An 18,228-nucleotide genomic window follows, 5' to 3' on the forward strand; every position below is an offset into this window, starting at 1 on the left:
GGCAAAACTCATTTACCCTGCCGAAAATTTCCAATGTATCCAATTCTTAGTAAACATAAACAAAAAACAGGAAAGAAAATGACAATAAAATACTGAATTGTAGATTATGTTAACTCTATCATTGCCATCAGTGACATGATTGTGTGCAATGTCAGTAAAATTTTGAGGTGTCAGCAGTGAGAGGGTGAAAGCAATGTATGATTATGTAGACAAGTAGCAAGGTTTGAGAAATGTTGGTACGAACAAACGTTGAAATACCACAAACGAGGGACACTGAAAACCAGAAATTTCTGCTTGCTTTAATTTTCTGTGAATTTCGTGAGGAGCCAAGATTCATGACATTGGAATGCACGTGAAAGTTCCTGTCTACATGCAATATGCATCAAATGCCAGTGACAATTCGATAAAATTTCATGCCGTGAAAAGTGTCATTGTCTCCAATTCGCGACAATTTCATGTCCTGAAAACTTATTTGCAGTAGCTAAATCATGGTATCTGCACAACCACATCTTCCACAGCAATTGATACATCTTTACAAAGTTAATTTGACATTAATTAATTGTTATTGTTTCTAAATGCAGGTCAGCACTGTCATTAGAACAATCATGTCACTACATTCTCAGTAACGAAAATACTTCTTGAGAAGAGACAAAACAAAACAAAAACAACCAACAAACATATTAATGACTCATATTTACCCCCTTATCACCTTCCCTTCCCCCACTAAATCCTTCCTGTTATCTGATACCCATCTTTCAAGCCTGATTTCTGATGTGGTTAAATATCTTGGGGCATTTCCCCATGGCCAATTTTTTTCAGTCACCCACCCCCACTCCCTACTCACACCCCCCTTTCCCATTTAACCTGCTCACTGCCACCACTTCTATTAAACATCATTGTCATCTACAACTGTAGTAGAGTAACGAGGCATCTGTGATAATGAGGAAGTTAAGAAATGCAGTGTCTCTTTTTCTTGTCAACCCTCAAAAGTTTAATTCTTCAGATGTTGACACCAGCATGTTATATTCTCAGTCAAACTGTGTCAACCAGCCATCAAAAAAGGACTGATGAAATCAAAGCTTCATTTACTTGTTGACTTTTATGTCAGTTACCACCTTTTAACCTGTTGAGGATGGGATGATTGTGCTACAACATGCATTTCCCATAGACACTTGCCCGAGTATACTTCAGAACTCGTCCTCAACGAGTTAAATTGTTGGTTGGATTACAAAAACAAACAAAACAATAATATCTTTCAAAACATAACAATAAACATGAATACAAACTCTTGATTACGTATCTAAATTCTAATCTGGCTTAATCAGGCGACATAATGTAAGAGTTACATTGTTCCCCCACCCTTCACCTACAAATGAAAGAAGCATAAAATCTAAACCTGGAATCTCGAAAAATCCCTAAACATAACCAAAATACCACAACATGCAGTGACAAAACGCAGAGTTACCACAGACTGTGGTACTTGCGGCTTTTTGGCTTCTCAGTTGCCCCAGTCCGTGCCCAAAACCATCCAAGTCGGACCTAAACACTAGTGACACCTGACCTTAACAACTTAAACACACCCCTTGATCCTTGCTGATTCATGGATGGCATCAAGGTGTGCTAATCTTCCCTCAGTCAAGCATGGCCACCTTCTCATTTACAACTCAATGCAAAGCCTCATTTTGTTTTTCTTCTTCTTCTTACACAGTGATGTACCTGCGAAAAATTTCAGACTAACATTAGACCTTTGCCTGCACCCATGTTGTTGGGTTTTTTTTTTTCTGAAGTGTGTTGTTGCATGTACTTGGAGTTATGTAGTATTTAGACAATTATAAGTCCAGCTCTCAGTGGCTTTGGCTTACTAAAAATAACATTTCATGCAATAACGTTGACATTAAAGACTGACACTTGTTAATATTATATGGGCCACCATATATATCTCAGGGAAACAATTTTCCAACCTGCATTTGATTAGCAATTTCGGCTAATGAATGATAATTTCAAATGTTATCCAGTACACTTCTTTTGAAGAAAATTGTTACATGAATGATAGCTTGTGTAGCAGTGGTATGAAAAATGAACAACAAATTGTAATGTCATAGGAGAAAATTATTCCCTGTACATGTACGCACTAACATTTTTTTGTTTGCACTTTATAGCAGGACCACACATATCGCTGTTCACCTTTGTTCAAAGCATGTGGGGGGGGGGGGGAAACACTGTCAGTTTTTGATTGCCTGAACCTGGTGCGGAGGTTGCTAGACTAGATCCCAATTATTGTACATCTTGATTGTGTATTATTGCACTTGGCTCATGATCACTGCCATGAATTGTGTACAGCTTTATATGCAGCATACATGTAGCTGAGGAATCTCGCTCGACTGGAGTTTTGATGGTTACTAATGAGTGTGCAGTTCTATCTTATCCTATGTTTGATCTTCATGAAATTTGTACCATTCCATATGTTTGATCTTCATGAAACTTGTACCATTCCATATGTTTGATTGGACTCTTTATGTATGAGCGCAATGTGAAAATGGAGCGTCATTTCGTATCTGTAACATTTCGATATCTTTCAGTCATTATCTTCCCCCGATTTCATGCCCCATTCTCCAGAGTCGCCCTCCCCCCCCCCATCCCCATATATGAATCACAGTCTGAGCCCTGTGATGAAGAATGGATCAGCTAATCCCTTAAGACTAATCTTAATTGCGTGGCAAGACAGGGGGATCTCAAATCACATCCCAGATTTTAATCTGCAATCATATAGCCATGGGAGCAGGCAGACACCACGCCTCTTAGGAAGAGACAGATGACGTCTTTCTGAAAAAAAGGGAGGATACAACTACCCTGCCTTCCCCCTCCCCTGCCTCTCCCCCCCAAAAAAAAAGAACAACAAAGAAACATATATATATATGAAGAGTTTGTTTGCAAAAACCGATAAGTCCATATTTGCCAAATGGAGATATTTGCGATTAAAGGTCAAGAAAAATAACGAGAATAATAAGAAAATTTTTGCTTCTTTTAACGATAACTTTAAAAATATACCTTTTTATGTAGTGACCAATATATCATTTGAAAGGTATTATTTTGTACTTTAAGACAGATATCATACTTCAAAATCTTCAAAAATGGACTTATCAGTTTTTGCAAACAAACCCTTCATATATATAAACTAAAATGGAAAGCTGCTATATCTGGCCTGGTCACTTTTAACCCATTAAGGGCGATCGTCCCAAGTATACTTTGGCAGGTGTCTACGGGAAATGTGCGTTGTAGCAAAATCAGCCCGTTCTCAGTGGGTTAAAAGACGGTACATTGTACCTTGGCTTTGACCTATGTGAGTTTTCTGCCTCCTTCAGGGTTATATCAGTCTTCTCAATCAAAGATGAAGAGATGGATTAGTTAATCCTGATCTCATTAATCTCAACTCTCTCTCTCTCTCTGCAAATCGCATCACTTATGTGGCTGACTGGATTTGACAATTGTTAAGTGATACCATCGATCAAGTTATACTATAGTTTGGCGGTACACACAGAGCAATATTGTGATCCATCCAGATGTAGTGATGATTGAGATAACTTTGTAGAAAAAAAAAGGAAGAGGAAAGAATGATGCAAAGTGCAAGAGGATAGGGGCATCGCATCATAACCTGCGATGGCATCTTGACTTTAATCTAGAAGCATGGGACTTTTTATCTCTGATCTCGCTTCTCCTACCCCCCCCCCCCCCCCCCCCCCCCCCCAAGACCTTCTTCCTGCAGGGGGCGGATGAATCACACTGTCCTGGTATCGGGGATGAGGGGGAGGGAAGGATTTGGTTGATCTCGCCTGACTGATCCCCGGGGAGAACATTGCTTGAAGGATGAGGTAGGGCATCATAAGATGGAAGAGAAGAAGAGTACTTTTTATACAAAGGAACAAAACAGACAATCTCGAAAATCACAGCCCAATTATATAGTTACTAACTACTTTGTAGGACTATATAGAACCTTCACAAAAAAGTGCATTATTTTGCTTTACAATTTATTACAATTAATTCTCCCACTATGATGTACATTTGTAAAAGAAGATTTAACGCGACATATTTGCATATGTGATGATCACCAATTCACAGGCCTAGTATGGTATGATATCGTTGTTTTAAGGAGCAAGTGCTAGTAAGTTATCAAACAACTTGGGCCACCCGGGAATAACAATATTGGAGTACACATAAACCCTGTAGTCCCAGATATACCCATCTACGTCTGGGTACTCATTTATGTAGGAATAGTCTCTTGGGTTTAGTAGTTCTCTATAGTCCTTGCTTTAATGGCTCTCTTTACAAGATTAATGATTTATTTTGCTCTTTCTGAAAGATGTTTACTTTGAATGATTTATCAAATATCATATTTTTTTTAAATCCTAAAACTCAACTTAGGTACCAATTGAATTTGATGATATTTGTTGTGTTGTTGTCTGTATGCTTTATCAAAAATTGTCAAAAAGCAGGTGGATTAGAAATATTTTTCGGATTAAAGTCCTGCTCCTATCTAAACCATGCCTTCTTACAGCATCAGCTTCAAAGTGATATTTTGCAATTTTCTCACAATTCCACCTAAAAGCTATGCCAGGACTTTAAGGCTCTTCAAGGTTGCGAAGCCAGAAATAAAGGCCAAGGTAGCTATTTCTGTGCAGAACGAAAACAAAGCCTCATCAGAGGGGTGAGCTCGGTGCTTGCTCTATACTCCCACCCGGCCGACCCGGTATCAAAGCCAGACCCTTCATCCGTTCATGTTAACTTGCCCTTTCTATAAGGCAGACAAGTGATTGTGAGGTGCATGCAGCTTATCCTTGTGATGGCACGGACTTCAGGTTCTTTTTCTTGTCGTTGTAGTTGCCAGGGGCTGAATTCAGAAAGGTGAGTAATCGATCGAGTGGGCTACGGCTTGATGTCGTGATCGTGGTTATCATCCAGCGATAGCTCGTCTGGACAGCGAGGGCTCGAAATAGATTACCACACATCATGATCTAATCTCAGGTGCAGTTGAATCTCTTCACAGTCACTCGTAAGAAATCAAGAGTTTGTGGCAAGAATGACTACATTGGCACTGCATAACCTTACGTGAGCTAGAGGGCTGACACGTATCTCAATTGAGACGTTCGTTGCAAGAAATAGTATCCATATCGTCAGCTAAATCCCTGAAAATGCATGTTCATCATTCATGCACATGTAGGGACCTACCTGTTGATACACAATTGGAACAGCAGAGTTCATACTCCCTTCACCCACAATGTCATGCAATGTATATTGCCACCTTCAACCCGTTGTGGATGGCCTGATTTTACTACAACATGCATTTCCCATAGACACTTGCCCGAGTATACTAGGGACTCGTCCTCAATGGGATAAAGAAGAATGGGTATCGATCAAAGGTAAAATCCCTCTTTTGAAGTGTCTCATGTCGCGTTCAAAACATTTCGCGGGAAATTGGCATTGATGGAAAAAAGCGAGTTCTCAATCATCGCAAGCATGTTGCCAACTCGATCCACTTGCCCTCTGGTATTTGAACTGTTTTTAAAATTTCCTACACTGAAGGGATATTTGTAAATGTGAATGGTAAGGTAACTTGTCTGCAAATGATTAGTAACGAATGATTCAGTCTGAGACATGAATCTTATATTCTTGATGGTTGATGAAAGCAACATTTTTTCTTTCTTCTGGTATTTCTAAATTTCCTGATTTTAGCTACTGCATCCAAATTGATGTCTAGACATTCAATTCAACAGATTTTCCCCATGCCAAGAGGTAAATCATATTCAATGATGCTTCATAGTAAAGGGAAAATGACAAATGTTCCTTTTATCTGTAATATTCAAAATCATCATCAGCAACACCAGAAATCAGATATTAATAGAAGACAACTATTTCATGGTATCTACATTTATGCTGTAATGTGATATATTCTTGATGGACATTACCTGTGATCACAGATAAATACAGAAATTAATCTGAAAAAAGAAAGCTTCCACAAAAGCAAAAGTTTTGGTTAATTCATCAAATACTGTAAAATGTTGACATTTTTGCGCAATTAATTTTTTTTTTGCGCTGAGCCACTCAAAGACATATTTGCAGGTTCTTGCATTTGCGCTGCCTGACTGACGTAGGTGCCTACATGATTGATAAAGTTCAGAATTGGCAAAGACAATCTCAAGATACTTTTGCGGGTTTTAGAATTCACGCAAAATCTGCAAAATATAATGTACTGCGAATATTTCTACATTTACAGTATGTATGACATTTGTTGAATTGCTGTAAAGGAGTCATAAAAAGTAACTACAACATCTAAATGACAATAAAAACACAACATCCTCAGAATAAATTCAAAGCTGAATCAAGATCGTGATCTTTAAACCAAATGAGATATCATTCGTGACGTCCCAATTACGAAAGCTTGAGCCTCTGCCCCAAAATGACACAATAAATCTGCAAGCACAGATAGATTAATACTGATCAAATAGATTGGAATCTATGGGTGAAGTGATGATGAACTGCTTCAAGCTATGTGTTTGTGTATATGTGTGTGTGCTATTACCTTTTTGCTTCTTCTTCTTCCTTTTTTTTTTCTTTTTGCAGGAAATATCACATGACGGCTGATTACGGGGATATAAATCAAACGATGAGTGTTACTTCCCCCTACAGAAGCTATCAAGATGTGCATCTAACTTGACAGATTAGTGGGTGAATGTCAAAACGTTGTTAAAGGATGATTCCATTATTTTTACTCCATTTTTTTGGGGGGGGGTGGGGGATGGGGTGGGGGCTGATATGGGGGAGGGGCAGTGATACTTGCACAAATCATCAACACATCTTGAGTGAGAAGGAACGATCATTAGGCAGGTACAGCATAATCTCGGTGTACTCAGATTTGGCTTCATACATGCCACGCATCGTCAACCCTTATACTGCGTAAAATCAGAAATCGGGGCAATTGGAAGATATCCACAAAAATTCAAAAGGTTACCCTGGAATCTATGATGCATTTATTTAGTGATATATTTATCTCTATTTTCATTTGTTATTTCATTCTATTGTTCTGTATTCATCTGTTCATTCAGTCATTCATCCATTCATCTATTAATTCATTTTTGTTTTCATTTATGCATATTTTGTTAGTTTATGTACTTATGTTTGTATGTTACTGATGTATTCATTCATTTATTCAATTTGGATATTACATTAATTTCTCAGTTATTAGCAAATGTTTTATTCTTTCAGGGTGGCCATGTTGGGGGTAAAACCTGTGTGGAGCTGTGTAAATATTAAAAATTTAGCATTTGGGAGGAATACAACATGGAGGAATGATTCCCATTGGTCATCAGAACATAGATTGATCATTGGCAGATACAATGTAAATTCATCACGAGTAGATACATTACTTATCTATGCATACATTGGCCATCATAGAGACATTAGTCATCTGTGTAGTTAATCTGGTCATTTGTAGATAAATTGGTCATCGCAAGATATATTGGTCACCTGTAGATGCATTGGTCTTCTGTAGATAAATCTGTCATTGGAAGCTACAGTGGTCATCTGTAGATACATTGGTCATCGGTAGAAACAAGTCTTTCTTGACCTTTGCCACACCTCATGTTCACTGGTGACATGTGAGTTGAACGAGTTGGACTTTTTTAGAACTGGACTCCAATACAATCAACCCTGTATGCGCCCAGGCATTTTGTAGCTTTAAATCTCCAAGTTTCATCATATGCATTCAGTAATCCCTCCATATTTGACCTAACTGTAAAGTTAGCAAACCCATTGAGGTGTACAAAATTGTAGCAATGTATCCCAGTCAATTAGGGAGGTCATGGTGACATAAGCATGGGACTAGGAGACTAGATAATCTCTTTATATTTCTTTGCAATTAATTTCCAGCTATCTGCCCAAATTTGCAAACAAAGCACAGTTAGGCATACGTGTCTAAAAAAAAGAAATAAAGAATACAGATCTATGGATGTAATTAAGGTAAGAGATTATAGAATACATTGTCAGCGACCATATTTAATTTCCTGTGAAATTTGGAAGTTATACCAAGGGAGAAATCCATTATAGCCACTCTGACATGCACAAAAAATACTGATATGGATTCATATTGACTGATAAGTTGTTGTCGTTAGTGCTACACTGAATAATATGCAAGACACGACCTTCCGGCGCATTAGCACCATTCGGCAAATCAATTTTAATTTTGTCTCTTCGACGCACGATCTAATTGTTTTGCTTTCAATTACTAACTTCCCGTTGCATAACTCATATCATCATAAAGAGAGAGAGAGAGAGAGAGAGAGAGAGAGAGAGAGAGAGAAATAAAGATAGATAGATAGATAGATAGATAGATAGATAGATGCATAGACATATAGATAGACAGAAAGAAAGAGAGAGGAAGAGAGAGAGAGAGAGATAAAAACAGTCCTATGAATCTACTCTCTTTTTATTTTGTTGGTTTAATCTCTGTCTCCGAATCAATGTTTCATTGAATTGAGGATCATTCTACAATGTCTACAAATGAAAACAAAACAATTGTTTTTAACACACTGCGTAGGCACTTTTCATTGGAGAGGTACAGTGCAATTGCTAAGACTACGGAGAAGACAACCTGAAAAGATTGTTTTGTTTCCTTTTTTTTTAAAACAATGAACGCACTTCTGATAAAAAGATAAGTAGTGACTTCTCCCCTCAAGTTTCCTGTCCAAAAGTGAAATTTTTGCATGCTTCTTCATTTGCATGCATGCCCAAAATTTTGTGCAAAGCATTAGTATCTATACAAAGTACCAAGCAGTTAATCTAGAATCTCAATCAATAGGGGGTTGCGTTTAATTATAGCGTCAATATTCCTACTCAAATATCTGATCTCACTTTGCACTGAAGTATTTTTTTTTTTAATCATCACTTGTACTGCTTTGATGTGCCTAAGGTTGATTTGATGATAATCTCATCCAAGCGTAGGCCCTAAAAATTTAATTTCTTAGCCAAGATGATATCAAAGTTTCCATAATCATAGCCTGACTTATACGTATATAATCTATCTTTTCCATATCACTTTGGTAATCCCTGGTGAAGATAGGCAGTAAAGCACTTTCAGGAGGAAATTCACAGGAAGCACAACGTGGAAATGCAACACAAATGTTGACATCCAAAAGGGCACATTCCAAACAGGTACAAAACTGAAGGAACATACAAATGTAGCATAAATGCTAGGCAACTACGTACTAGTATGTGAGCAAAAAACAAAAAAACAAAAAAAAAAACAGAATCTAAAAACCCTCCTCAGGAAGAGTTTTTTTTAAAACTTGACAGTTTTATTCAGGATTTATGTTAAAATAACAATTTTTTTTAAATTTCCATTGCACAGTAACTTATAAAGAAGCTGCCTCAGTTTGGAGAGACATGCCATGATAAAGTACACTTCTTTTGATGAGCAAGAAACTGATAACATATGTTATTAAATAAACACGCACTACGGCCATATTGTTGATAGTATGGACATGAGTGACCAATGCAAATAATCTGAGATACTGTACATAAAGGGCACATTAGTTAATATTTTGTAGCATTAAGGTGGCTGCTTTGGTTTTCTCTGTTGGCTACATTATCTCCATAAATCTTTCTCCTGTGAGGATAACATGAAAACTTGTCTAGATATTGGACAATACACGCATGTCACACAGATGTGACGGGCTTCAACTATAAACAGAAGCAGGTATTACCCTTCATGAATACACATACAGATTAAAAATAAAGTTTGTGAAAATGAGACTCCTCTGCATTGTACAAGGTTGTACGAAAGATGTGAATAATGAGAATGTTGCCAATTTACCTGCAGTGATATGAAATACCAGAGGGCCACACACAAGGTAAGGCAAACCATTAGGTCCAGCCACGGAAACACGATGTCGAACATGGTGCCACGTCTGATTTCTCAAAGCCTTGCTAGAAAAGCCAACACCACTAAAACTCAGAAAGGACTAATGGCCTCACTAGCTCAGAACAGCTCAGAGCATTTGCATCTTTGGCATTTTCATCGATTGATCCACAAAGTATGGTGTGAATAGAATTCCTGCCGTATTAAAGGCTCCCAAATCCAGTTATTCCACTCGGGCTATGGATAAGCACCGCATCCAATGGGGGGATCTGCGGAGAAAAGTCCCCATTTCTGAAATACTAGAATAAATGAATGCTGATCCATGCGTGTGTGCTGGACTAGACGCTGCATCTCAGATGGAATATTTGGAGGGTCGACGAACGGAAGCGCAGTTTGCCAACCATCGAGCTTAACGGCACTCGGCAAGAACTCTCCACTCTACGCGGTGCCGGAAATATCTTGTGCGAAAAGCGAGTGAGGGAAACCAACCCCAGAGGAAATCTCTCTCCAAGCTGCAGCAGACTGGTTTCCATGACAACTATTATTTCCTTTGATGTAGGGGTTGGAGGTGGTGCGGTGGGGGTCATGTGGAATTCAGCAAAAGTTCAATGTTTTCAATGTTATGATGCAATAGCGTCACATTCTGTGGACGAACATCTGCACAATTGATGGAAGTGGGAAGCTCTCAGAAGCATGCCCACCCAACATATCGTTCATCCCCAACAATCAGAGGAGCCTAATGACGAAATAATCCCAACTCTATACGAAACAAATGTCCCTCCAGAGTCCTCCACAATCCCCGTTTTGTCAATCCTTCAAGGAATTCCTCAGCAAAGTCCACAGTATCCAGTCAAGATATAAACACAAGGTGGCAATTACCCCGGCATCCCAAGTCAGATTTCAGGCTGAAGTGTTTGTTCCGTCCCAATCCCGTCGGTGGCTAAAGAACGACTTCCTCTTACGCTTTACGATGGGGTAACATATGATGGTGGAAGGGGGGTATAGGGTGCGGAATTGTACCCCTCTATCTGCTCCCTTCCGAGTTGGGGTGGTAATTCTGCCCCCTTGCTTCAACGCTGCGGCTCCTACTACTCCTCACCTCGTATCTCGGCCCTCCCAACCTGCACTGCTGCTCACGTGGGCTCACAGGGATGAATCAAACGTCAGGTCCGACTCTTCCACTCCCTCGCTCTCACCGTTCCCCGCTCGCACTCCGGTTGGGATGGGGGGGGGGGGTGGGGAGCAAAACTGTTCGCTGGCTAATTAACCACACACAGGGCTAAATTTAGCTCCCATTAACCAGTCGCAGTTCTCTGGTTTGGAACACAGACTACTCTCAGATGGGAGAAGAGAGAGGACCCACCACTAGCTGCCCACATACTGTCAGAAAGACTTGCGACGAAAAACTTGTTCTGATGTAAACGGGGTTCCCTCTCTGCCCAAATACAAATCAGTTCAGGTACATGTACTGTAAGTCGAGGAATGTTTGCGTGCATTTCAATTTTGCGAATTTCGCGAGCAGCAACATGAACCTTCCTTTTCAGAGACTTTGTATACTTTGTATACTTTGTATATTCATATATTTAATTGAAAATCCCACTAATAAATCAGAGGAGATATAGCCAGCTCCAACTTAAGCTGTATTACCTTAAAGATTGATGTGAAGGTATCGAAATATAATACCAAAGTCCATTGATGTTATCATTTCTGTAAAGACTTGATGATGAATGGAAATCCATGCTCATTGCTGATCATTCTATTGTAAGTTTATAAATCAAATCATTTTATTCTTCTCTTTATCAACTACACAACCTACATTTAAAATAATTCAGGACAATTCAGTCTGCCAAAACATGACTGGTCAGTGATTCATGAACTTATCATGATTAATTGGTTGTCTTAGGTTAATCTGGAGCTGTGATTTCATACTCATCAACTGGTTCAATGAACCCTGCATCACTGCACTGGCAAAGTGACCACTGTGACAGTGCAAAAAAGGTTGTCCCACCCTACTGTGGCAATCACTGGGAGATGGGGTGCAGAGACTCCAACTCTCCAGTTTTCGACGGGAGATCTCCCGCCGAAAACCCATTTTTGCCAAATCTCCCGTTCTCCCGTTTGAGATTTAATTTCTCCCGCCCTGGCTCAATGTCTCCCGTTGGAAAGGATTTCTTACTTATTGCTATCGTATGTTGCAAAAATAAGCCTTAGATAGCACCAGAGAACATCTAGAACCCTAGGAACTTCGTGCTTCGCACATATCAACTTGGAGTCTCCCGTTTGCTAGGGGTTTCGGGCGGGAGAATCTCCAGATCAGAAGGTGCTTGGGGTTGGAGTCTCTGGGGGTGGGGTAAAGGGGGGGGGGGTAAGGGGGATAAGGGGGCAAGGGGGAGGGGGTTAGTGATGGTCACTACCCGGTATCAGAGGCTTTATTGAGGGGCACAAGCTGCTGATTGATATCATTGCAGTAGACCACTGTGTCTGTCATCAAGCCACTACACCTGTGAAAGGGCGAAATACAGGTATGCTGTATGGGGGCAGTATAAAACAGTGCCTTGACCTCTGTTAAAGGTAGGGGATACCTTTTACAGACCTCCCAAAATGGAGCAAAACATTAAATATGAACCTCAGGGGACTTGCTTAGGCCACTGCTTAGAAATTTGGAAGTCAACAGTTATCTAAAATTTGAATAATGCACAAAACTCAACTACTCAGTAGTTCTGTGTGTCAGCCACACTTAAGCCTTTTTGTTGCATTCATCTGTATTTGTGATCTATAAACACAAATCTAAAACTACAAGAGCTGATGTAATAACATATAGAGTGTGTGGCAAGAATGTATATAGAAATGTTTGTAAGTGTTGATGAACTTTCTTCACAAAATATACATGATGGAAACACATGCAGGACATGGGTCTGCAAAGGTAGCCTAGCAATGTACTGGAATTTACGGTGAGCCCCGAAAACAATTCAATTCAAAATCTAACGGTCAAAAAAATGTACTAAATGTTACCTCTCATTTTCAATACTTTATGGGAGTTTCTAAAATGATGCTCTCTTCAACATACCACTGTATTTATACAGCTCTTCATTTAAGGCGTGCAAATGGGATTCCCTACCTTTAAAGGTAGAATCTCTCTTTGGTAAACTCTCAACCAGTGACAATTGTAAATTGTTGTGCAAAGACTCATCTACATTTGTAAAACCCTATTATTTTTTTCATTCATTCATTCATTCATTCATTCTTAACACAGTCCTACCCCTGCCCCCAAACAAACAAAATAAAACAAAATACAACATAAATAACCCAAACAAAACAAAACAAAAATGCACAAAAAAGCAACAAAAATAGGGAGAAAAAGATTCCATAAAGGAGTACTAATTTACTTTAGGATTAACCTTTCTCAATTTTTTTTTTTTTTTTTTTTTTTGGGGGGGGGGGGAGGTGAGGGGTACAAATATTGCAAATGCCCATGCATACGTGTGTGGGTGTGTGTGTGTGTGGGGGGGGGGGTCCCTAACCAGATGTAAGACATGTACAAAAGTATCCAAATCCATCTCCATTATCTTATTGCTTAACAATATGAACAAATACTTATTTTCTAATGATAATGCAACGTAATTATCCCATGTTGCAGACTACTGTAAGTATACCACTTGAGTCACCAGGACAGACCCAGAGTCAGGCAATTTCTGAGCCTATATCCACCCCTCCCCCCCCCCTCACCCCCCACCCCCACACCACACACAAATCTGTATGTGGGAGAGGGGGTGGGCGACTGAATTTTAAATCCTGTGTGGTTAGACTGTCCCCCAGCTACCCTCAAATAACCTCAGTCTGAACTCCTTTCTTCAAAAGTCATCGTCATATGATCACGTGCAGAAATACATCTGCAATAATGTCACCAGTCATCTACTCCATGAGGAGTTGAATAAAAAAAAAAAATATGAAGAGGACAGTATGAGGAAAAAGAAAAATATTAAGAAAGGATGAGCAGTCACATGTTTGGACCACTAGAATCATTTCAGTTGATTTTTTTTCCTGGCCCAAAAAAGAAATGTAGTAGCCAAAAATAAAAGGAAATACAAAAACTTCTAAATTGTACCTGCTCTATCAGGCCACCAACTAATGTGGCGCCCTGAAACGTGCACTAGTCAAAAGTAGCCTACGTAGAAGTAATATAGCAGTAACAGTAGTTGTAGAAGTGGTAGTAGTAGGCCTTGTAGTAGCAGTAGTTGTAGAAGTGGTAGTAGTAGGCCTTGTAGTAGCAGTAGTTGTAGAAGTGGTAGTAGTAGGCCTTGTAGTAGCAGTAGTAGTATCAGTGAAAATAGTGGCAGCAGTTGAAGTGAAAGCAATAGCAGCAGTTGCAGCAGCAACACGTACAGCAACCACTACCACAATTAAAACAACTCCCACCACCAAAACAAAAACAGCAACACCGACAAACAAAACCACCATCACCAGCATCACCACTACGCGAACAACAACATTTATTTCTTCTACTGCTGCCGCTGTTGCAGCCAATTTCCTCCTTTCTGAAGTAATACACATACAACTGTTCACACATGTACATACCTTCTGCATTAGCAGTGCCTGGACAACTTGATTGGCAACCTGGAGAGAATGAATGAAAAAACAGAAGAAAAGGAGAAATAAATAAGGGTCATTCTATAACATGAAATTCAAAAAAAAAAAGATGAAATGAAAATGACTGATTCCCGTCATGTTATCTCTATTTAATGGATTGTGATTTAAGTTTGTTTGCTTGTTTGTTTGCTTTTATTTCTGCATTCAATCAGATGCAATTTGAATGCAAACTTCAAAAAGTACAAAGACAAAGAATAACAAGTGCAGTGAAATAAATCGATAACAGTACATAAATAGATTCACATAGGTGATTGCATTGAGCAATGTAGATACACAGAAACATAAAATAAAAAATACAGTATTTTTCAGTAAACAACAGAGATAATTGAATGCAGGAGACCACCATAAGTACTTAAGTTTGATATTGACTGTTACCAATTAATACCTTATATATGTAATCCAAATATTCCATGAGATTTTTTTTATTTTTGTGTATTTTGTCAATTGAAAGACACATAAAACTGTGAATTCCAATCCTGACATGAATGTGCTGGACATTTCTCCATTCAGTACAGTACTCCACATTCGCAAATTTAACCACTCGCAAAATTGTCAGAAGTCCTGATTTGTAATAAATCTATTACTGTGATATTTCACCAATGACAGATTAGAGAGGTATTCAAAAATGTGATTGACAGATTCACCTGTGGTGCAAAAAACTACGTCTTTTCTTTTTGTTTCCACGCATACACACCTCGACTGATACATATTATATGCAGAATCATTTTTTTTTTTTAAATTTTCATTTGGTTCAACGTTAGCTCGGCATCAAATATTGACTCGTCTTTGCTCAAATGAAGCCAGCATTTTACCAGGTAATACCCTCATAAGCACCACCTAATGAGTGACCCACATTTGGAAGCTGGCACTGCTCCAGGCGACATCATCCCAAACATATGTCTCTATATATCCCTCCCTCGATTTAGATTGGAAAGCAAAGTGATGACAAATGACAAAATTCCTGAGATATCGTAGATCACACAAGAGGCCAAACTGCCAGTGCAACTTGATCTTCATTCTTTAATAACGTGAAATTACCCCCTCTTTTTTTGGGGGGGGGGGGAGGGGGAGGGGTAAATCTTTTTAAAAATGACAGTGTTAATTGCATCCAAAAATAGAAGGAACAATAGTTTGATCTATCCACATGACAGTTAAGAGTACTGGTGTCATCAGTCTTCGCTGATTGTTCCATTAAAAAGATAGATGCTTGCACATATGAAATCAGGGATGCCAACCTCTTTTTTACAACATTGCAATATTCTGAGGTCTGGAAAGGATCTTTTTTTTTTATTGGGGGGGGGGGGGGGAAATAGTATTTTTACCTTTCCTGTACTAGATATTTGTAGTACTAAATACCATTGGGGGAAAAACTCAATTTTCGACAAAACCTGCAGCATTCCTGGCAAAAAGAAAAAGACTACAAAACACTGCAATAAAGTAACCATTGCCATCCCTCTGAAATAAACGAAGGTCTCCTGCACATTGCCAAAATCAATTCTCGCAGAAGATTTTACTCAAAGAAAATAAGGAGGAACAAAGAAAATAAGAAGGAACATATGATTCTTATATCTAAAGCATTGACACAACAATAAAACCTGATAAGTAGAATTTTGGGCATGTGTGCATTAACTAATTTAGTGTCCCTTCAAAAGGAAAGAACTTGTCCTACATTTCATGCTCTCAGAGGAAATTCAAGAAACATTCAATTTGTCGTTGTTGTTGCTGTTTTTGCCAGAACAATAATTACTTTTGAAGTTCCTTCCACTAAAAGTTGGCAGATTCTTTGACAGCGACATCCAGAAGCCGGAAGCGTCTTTGTATAAAATTTTATGGAGTGGAGAAAGGCTAACTGCCATAAAAAGAGATATCAGGTACAAAGCCGAGGAGGACTATTTCCTCAAACAACCTGTTGCTCATTCCTTCACAAAACAACTTCCATTGATTCCCGGAGCTATTATCAGACAACAGGATGTGATTCAGCTCATACTACTTCCTTCCGAAGAAGTTATGGGGGAGAGAATACTTCTCTTTTTAAATACCGACACGACTGTGGTTTGGTAGCATGGCAGTCTTGTGTAAGCATGTGCTCTGTGTGTGTGTGTGTGTTGTCTATGTTGTTGTTGTTTTGATTTGCAATTTCATATGTAATAAATGCCACACCCTTGCACTTTCTGCACATTTGAAAACAATTAATTCATTTTGTCCTGGTAATTTCATTACTTTTATTTATTTTTTCTCATCTATGCTTTGTTTTCAGCTCCATATATTTTACAATGTAGTACATGCACCTTCAAGCGTAAGATATTGTTCATTTATGCTGAAAACATGTATGAGCATTCTAGCAAACAGCTTGAAGAGAAATAAATGAAGAACTTGGTTCTCTCAAAATAGATTCTCATTTCACAGAGCAATCATAGTTGTAGTATACCTCTGTTGGAAGCCATTATGAACATATTACACAGTTCAAATGGCTTCACTACTACATGTTATATGTATCGCTCATGCCCAAGAAGATATCCACACACAAATTCTCAACTTTTCATCTCCTTTTTCTTTGTTTCTTTTTGGAGAAAACTCTTACATAAGTTGACAGTCCAAAAACATCCAAATGACATCTTTTCCAGTTAACTGGAAAAAGAGTTTTTTGTTTCTGCTAGTATCTTAATTTTACTTTCTCATCAAGAGACATACACAGACACAAGCAAAAAAAAGTTATCAGAGAAAACTCTTGCTCAGTCACTCGTAACTGAAATATCTACCTCAGAACAGATTAATTTGAGTTCCTTCTCAATATGAAAAAACAGAGAAAGAATAAAAAAAGAGAGACTTCTACGGCAATTATTCCAAAAGTTTGTTGACTTTGTGAAAGCTGAAGATAAGTGCATATATTCCTACAAATAATATACATGTACATAATTTGCACATATATACGTACATTTGTGTGTGTGTGTGGGGGGGGGGGGGGGGTTAGACCCAACTGTGCAAGTGGCATTAAAAGAAGACAACCTATAAAACAAATTATGACAGAAGATGAACTGCAATGTCTTTGTTGAAGAAATCAGAAAGGACCATGCATGTCACAGAGCATGTGCCCTAAATATTTTCTTTGAAGCACATTTTTCGCTGGCATCTTGATGATGTAAGAATACCATGCTCTATGCAATGAACCACAACAACTTCAAAAGTACATGAGGTGTCATCCTCTTACCCTGATCCAAACATGACAATTCCATACTTACACCAAACTCCTCACAATATCTTCCGTCCATCTTTTCTCTCCAACATCAATAGATTCCACTCAGAGGTACTATATCCAAGAACGGTATCCCTTCAACACATCAGGGCTTGGCAAAAAACAGAAACCATGCTCACACCATCACGACACAACACTGGTTGCGTTGACCTCGAAATGGGTGCATCGGACAACACCTTGTACTGCGGAGACCGTACAGGTTGAATTTGCAATGCTCTTTACTCTAATTGTATGGCTAGCAGTCATATAGGGACTTATGCTAATCACTCGGGGAGAACTGTTAGCATTAGGATTATTCAGGGATTTAGGTTTAGCCAACCGCCAGCTGATGAAGAGAGATTGATTATTTTTTTTCTCTCTCTCTTTCTCAAAGACCAATAGGACCTATACGCCAGAGCAATTCTCAATTCCAATCTGTGCA

The 18,228-nt window shown here is 38.8% G+C and overlaps 1 protein-coding gene across 1 annotated transcript in view; it reads right to left on the bottom strand.

Annotated features, from left to right (window-relative positions):
• Nucleotides 1-18,228, bottom strand: part of LOC139717011 (uncharacterized) — a 123,108-nt gene that overhangs the window by 29,780 nt on the left and 75,100 nt on the right. The window contains exon 5 of the mRNA XM_071628528.1: nt 14,483-14,521. Within this exon, the coding sequence (XP_071484629.1) occupies nt 14,483-14,521 (39 nt within the window). The remainder of the gene's footprint in view (nt 1-14,482; nt 14,522-18,228) is intronic.

Source organism: Diadema antillarum, unplaced genomic scaffold, assembly GCF_040938485.1.
Source record: "Diadema antillarum isolate AM-2024a unplaced genomic scaffold, OU_Dant_1.0 scf00000071, whole genome shotgun sequence".
In the NCBI taxonomy this organism is placed as follows: Eukaryota; Metazoa; Echinodermata; class Echinoidea; order Diadematoida; family Diadematidae; genus Diadema; species Diadema antillarum.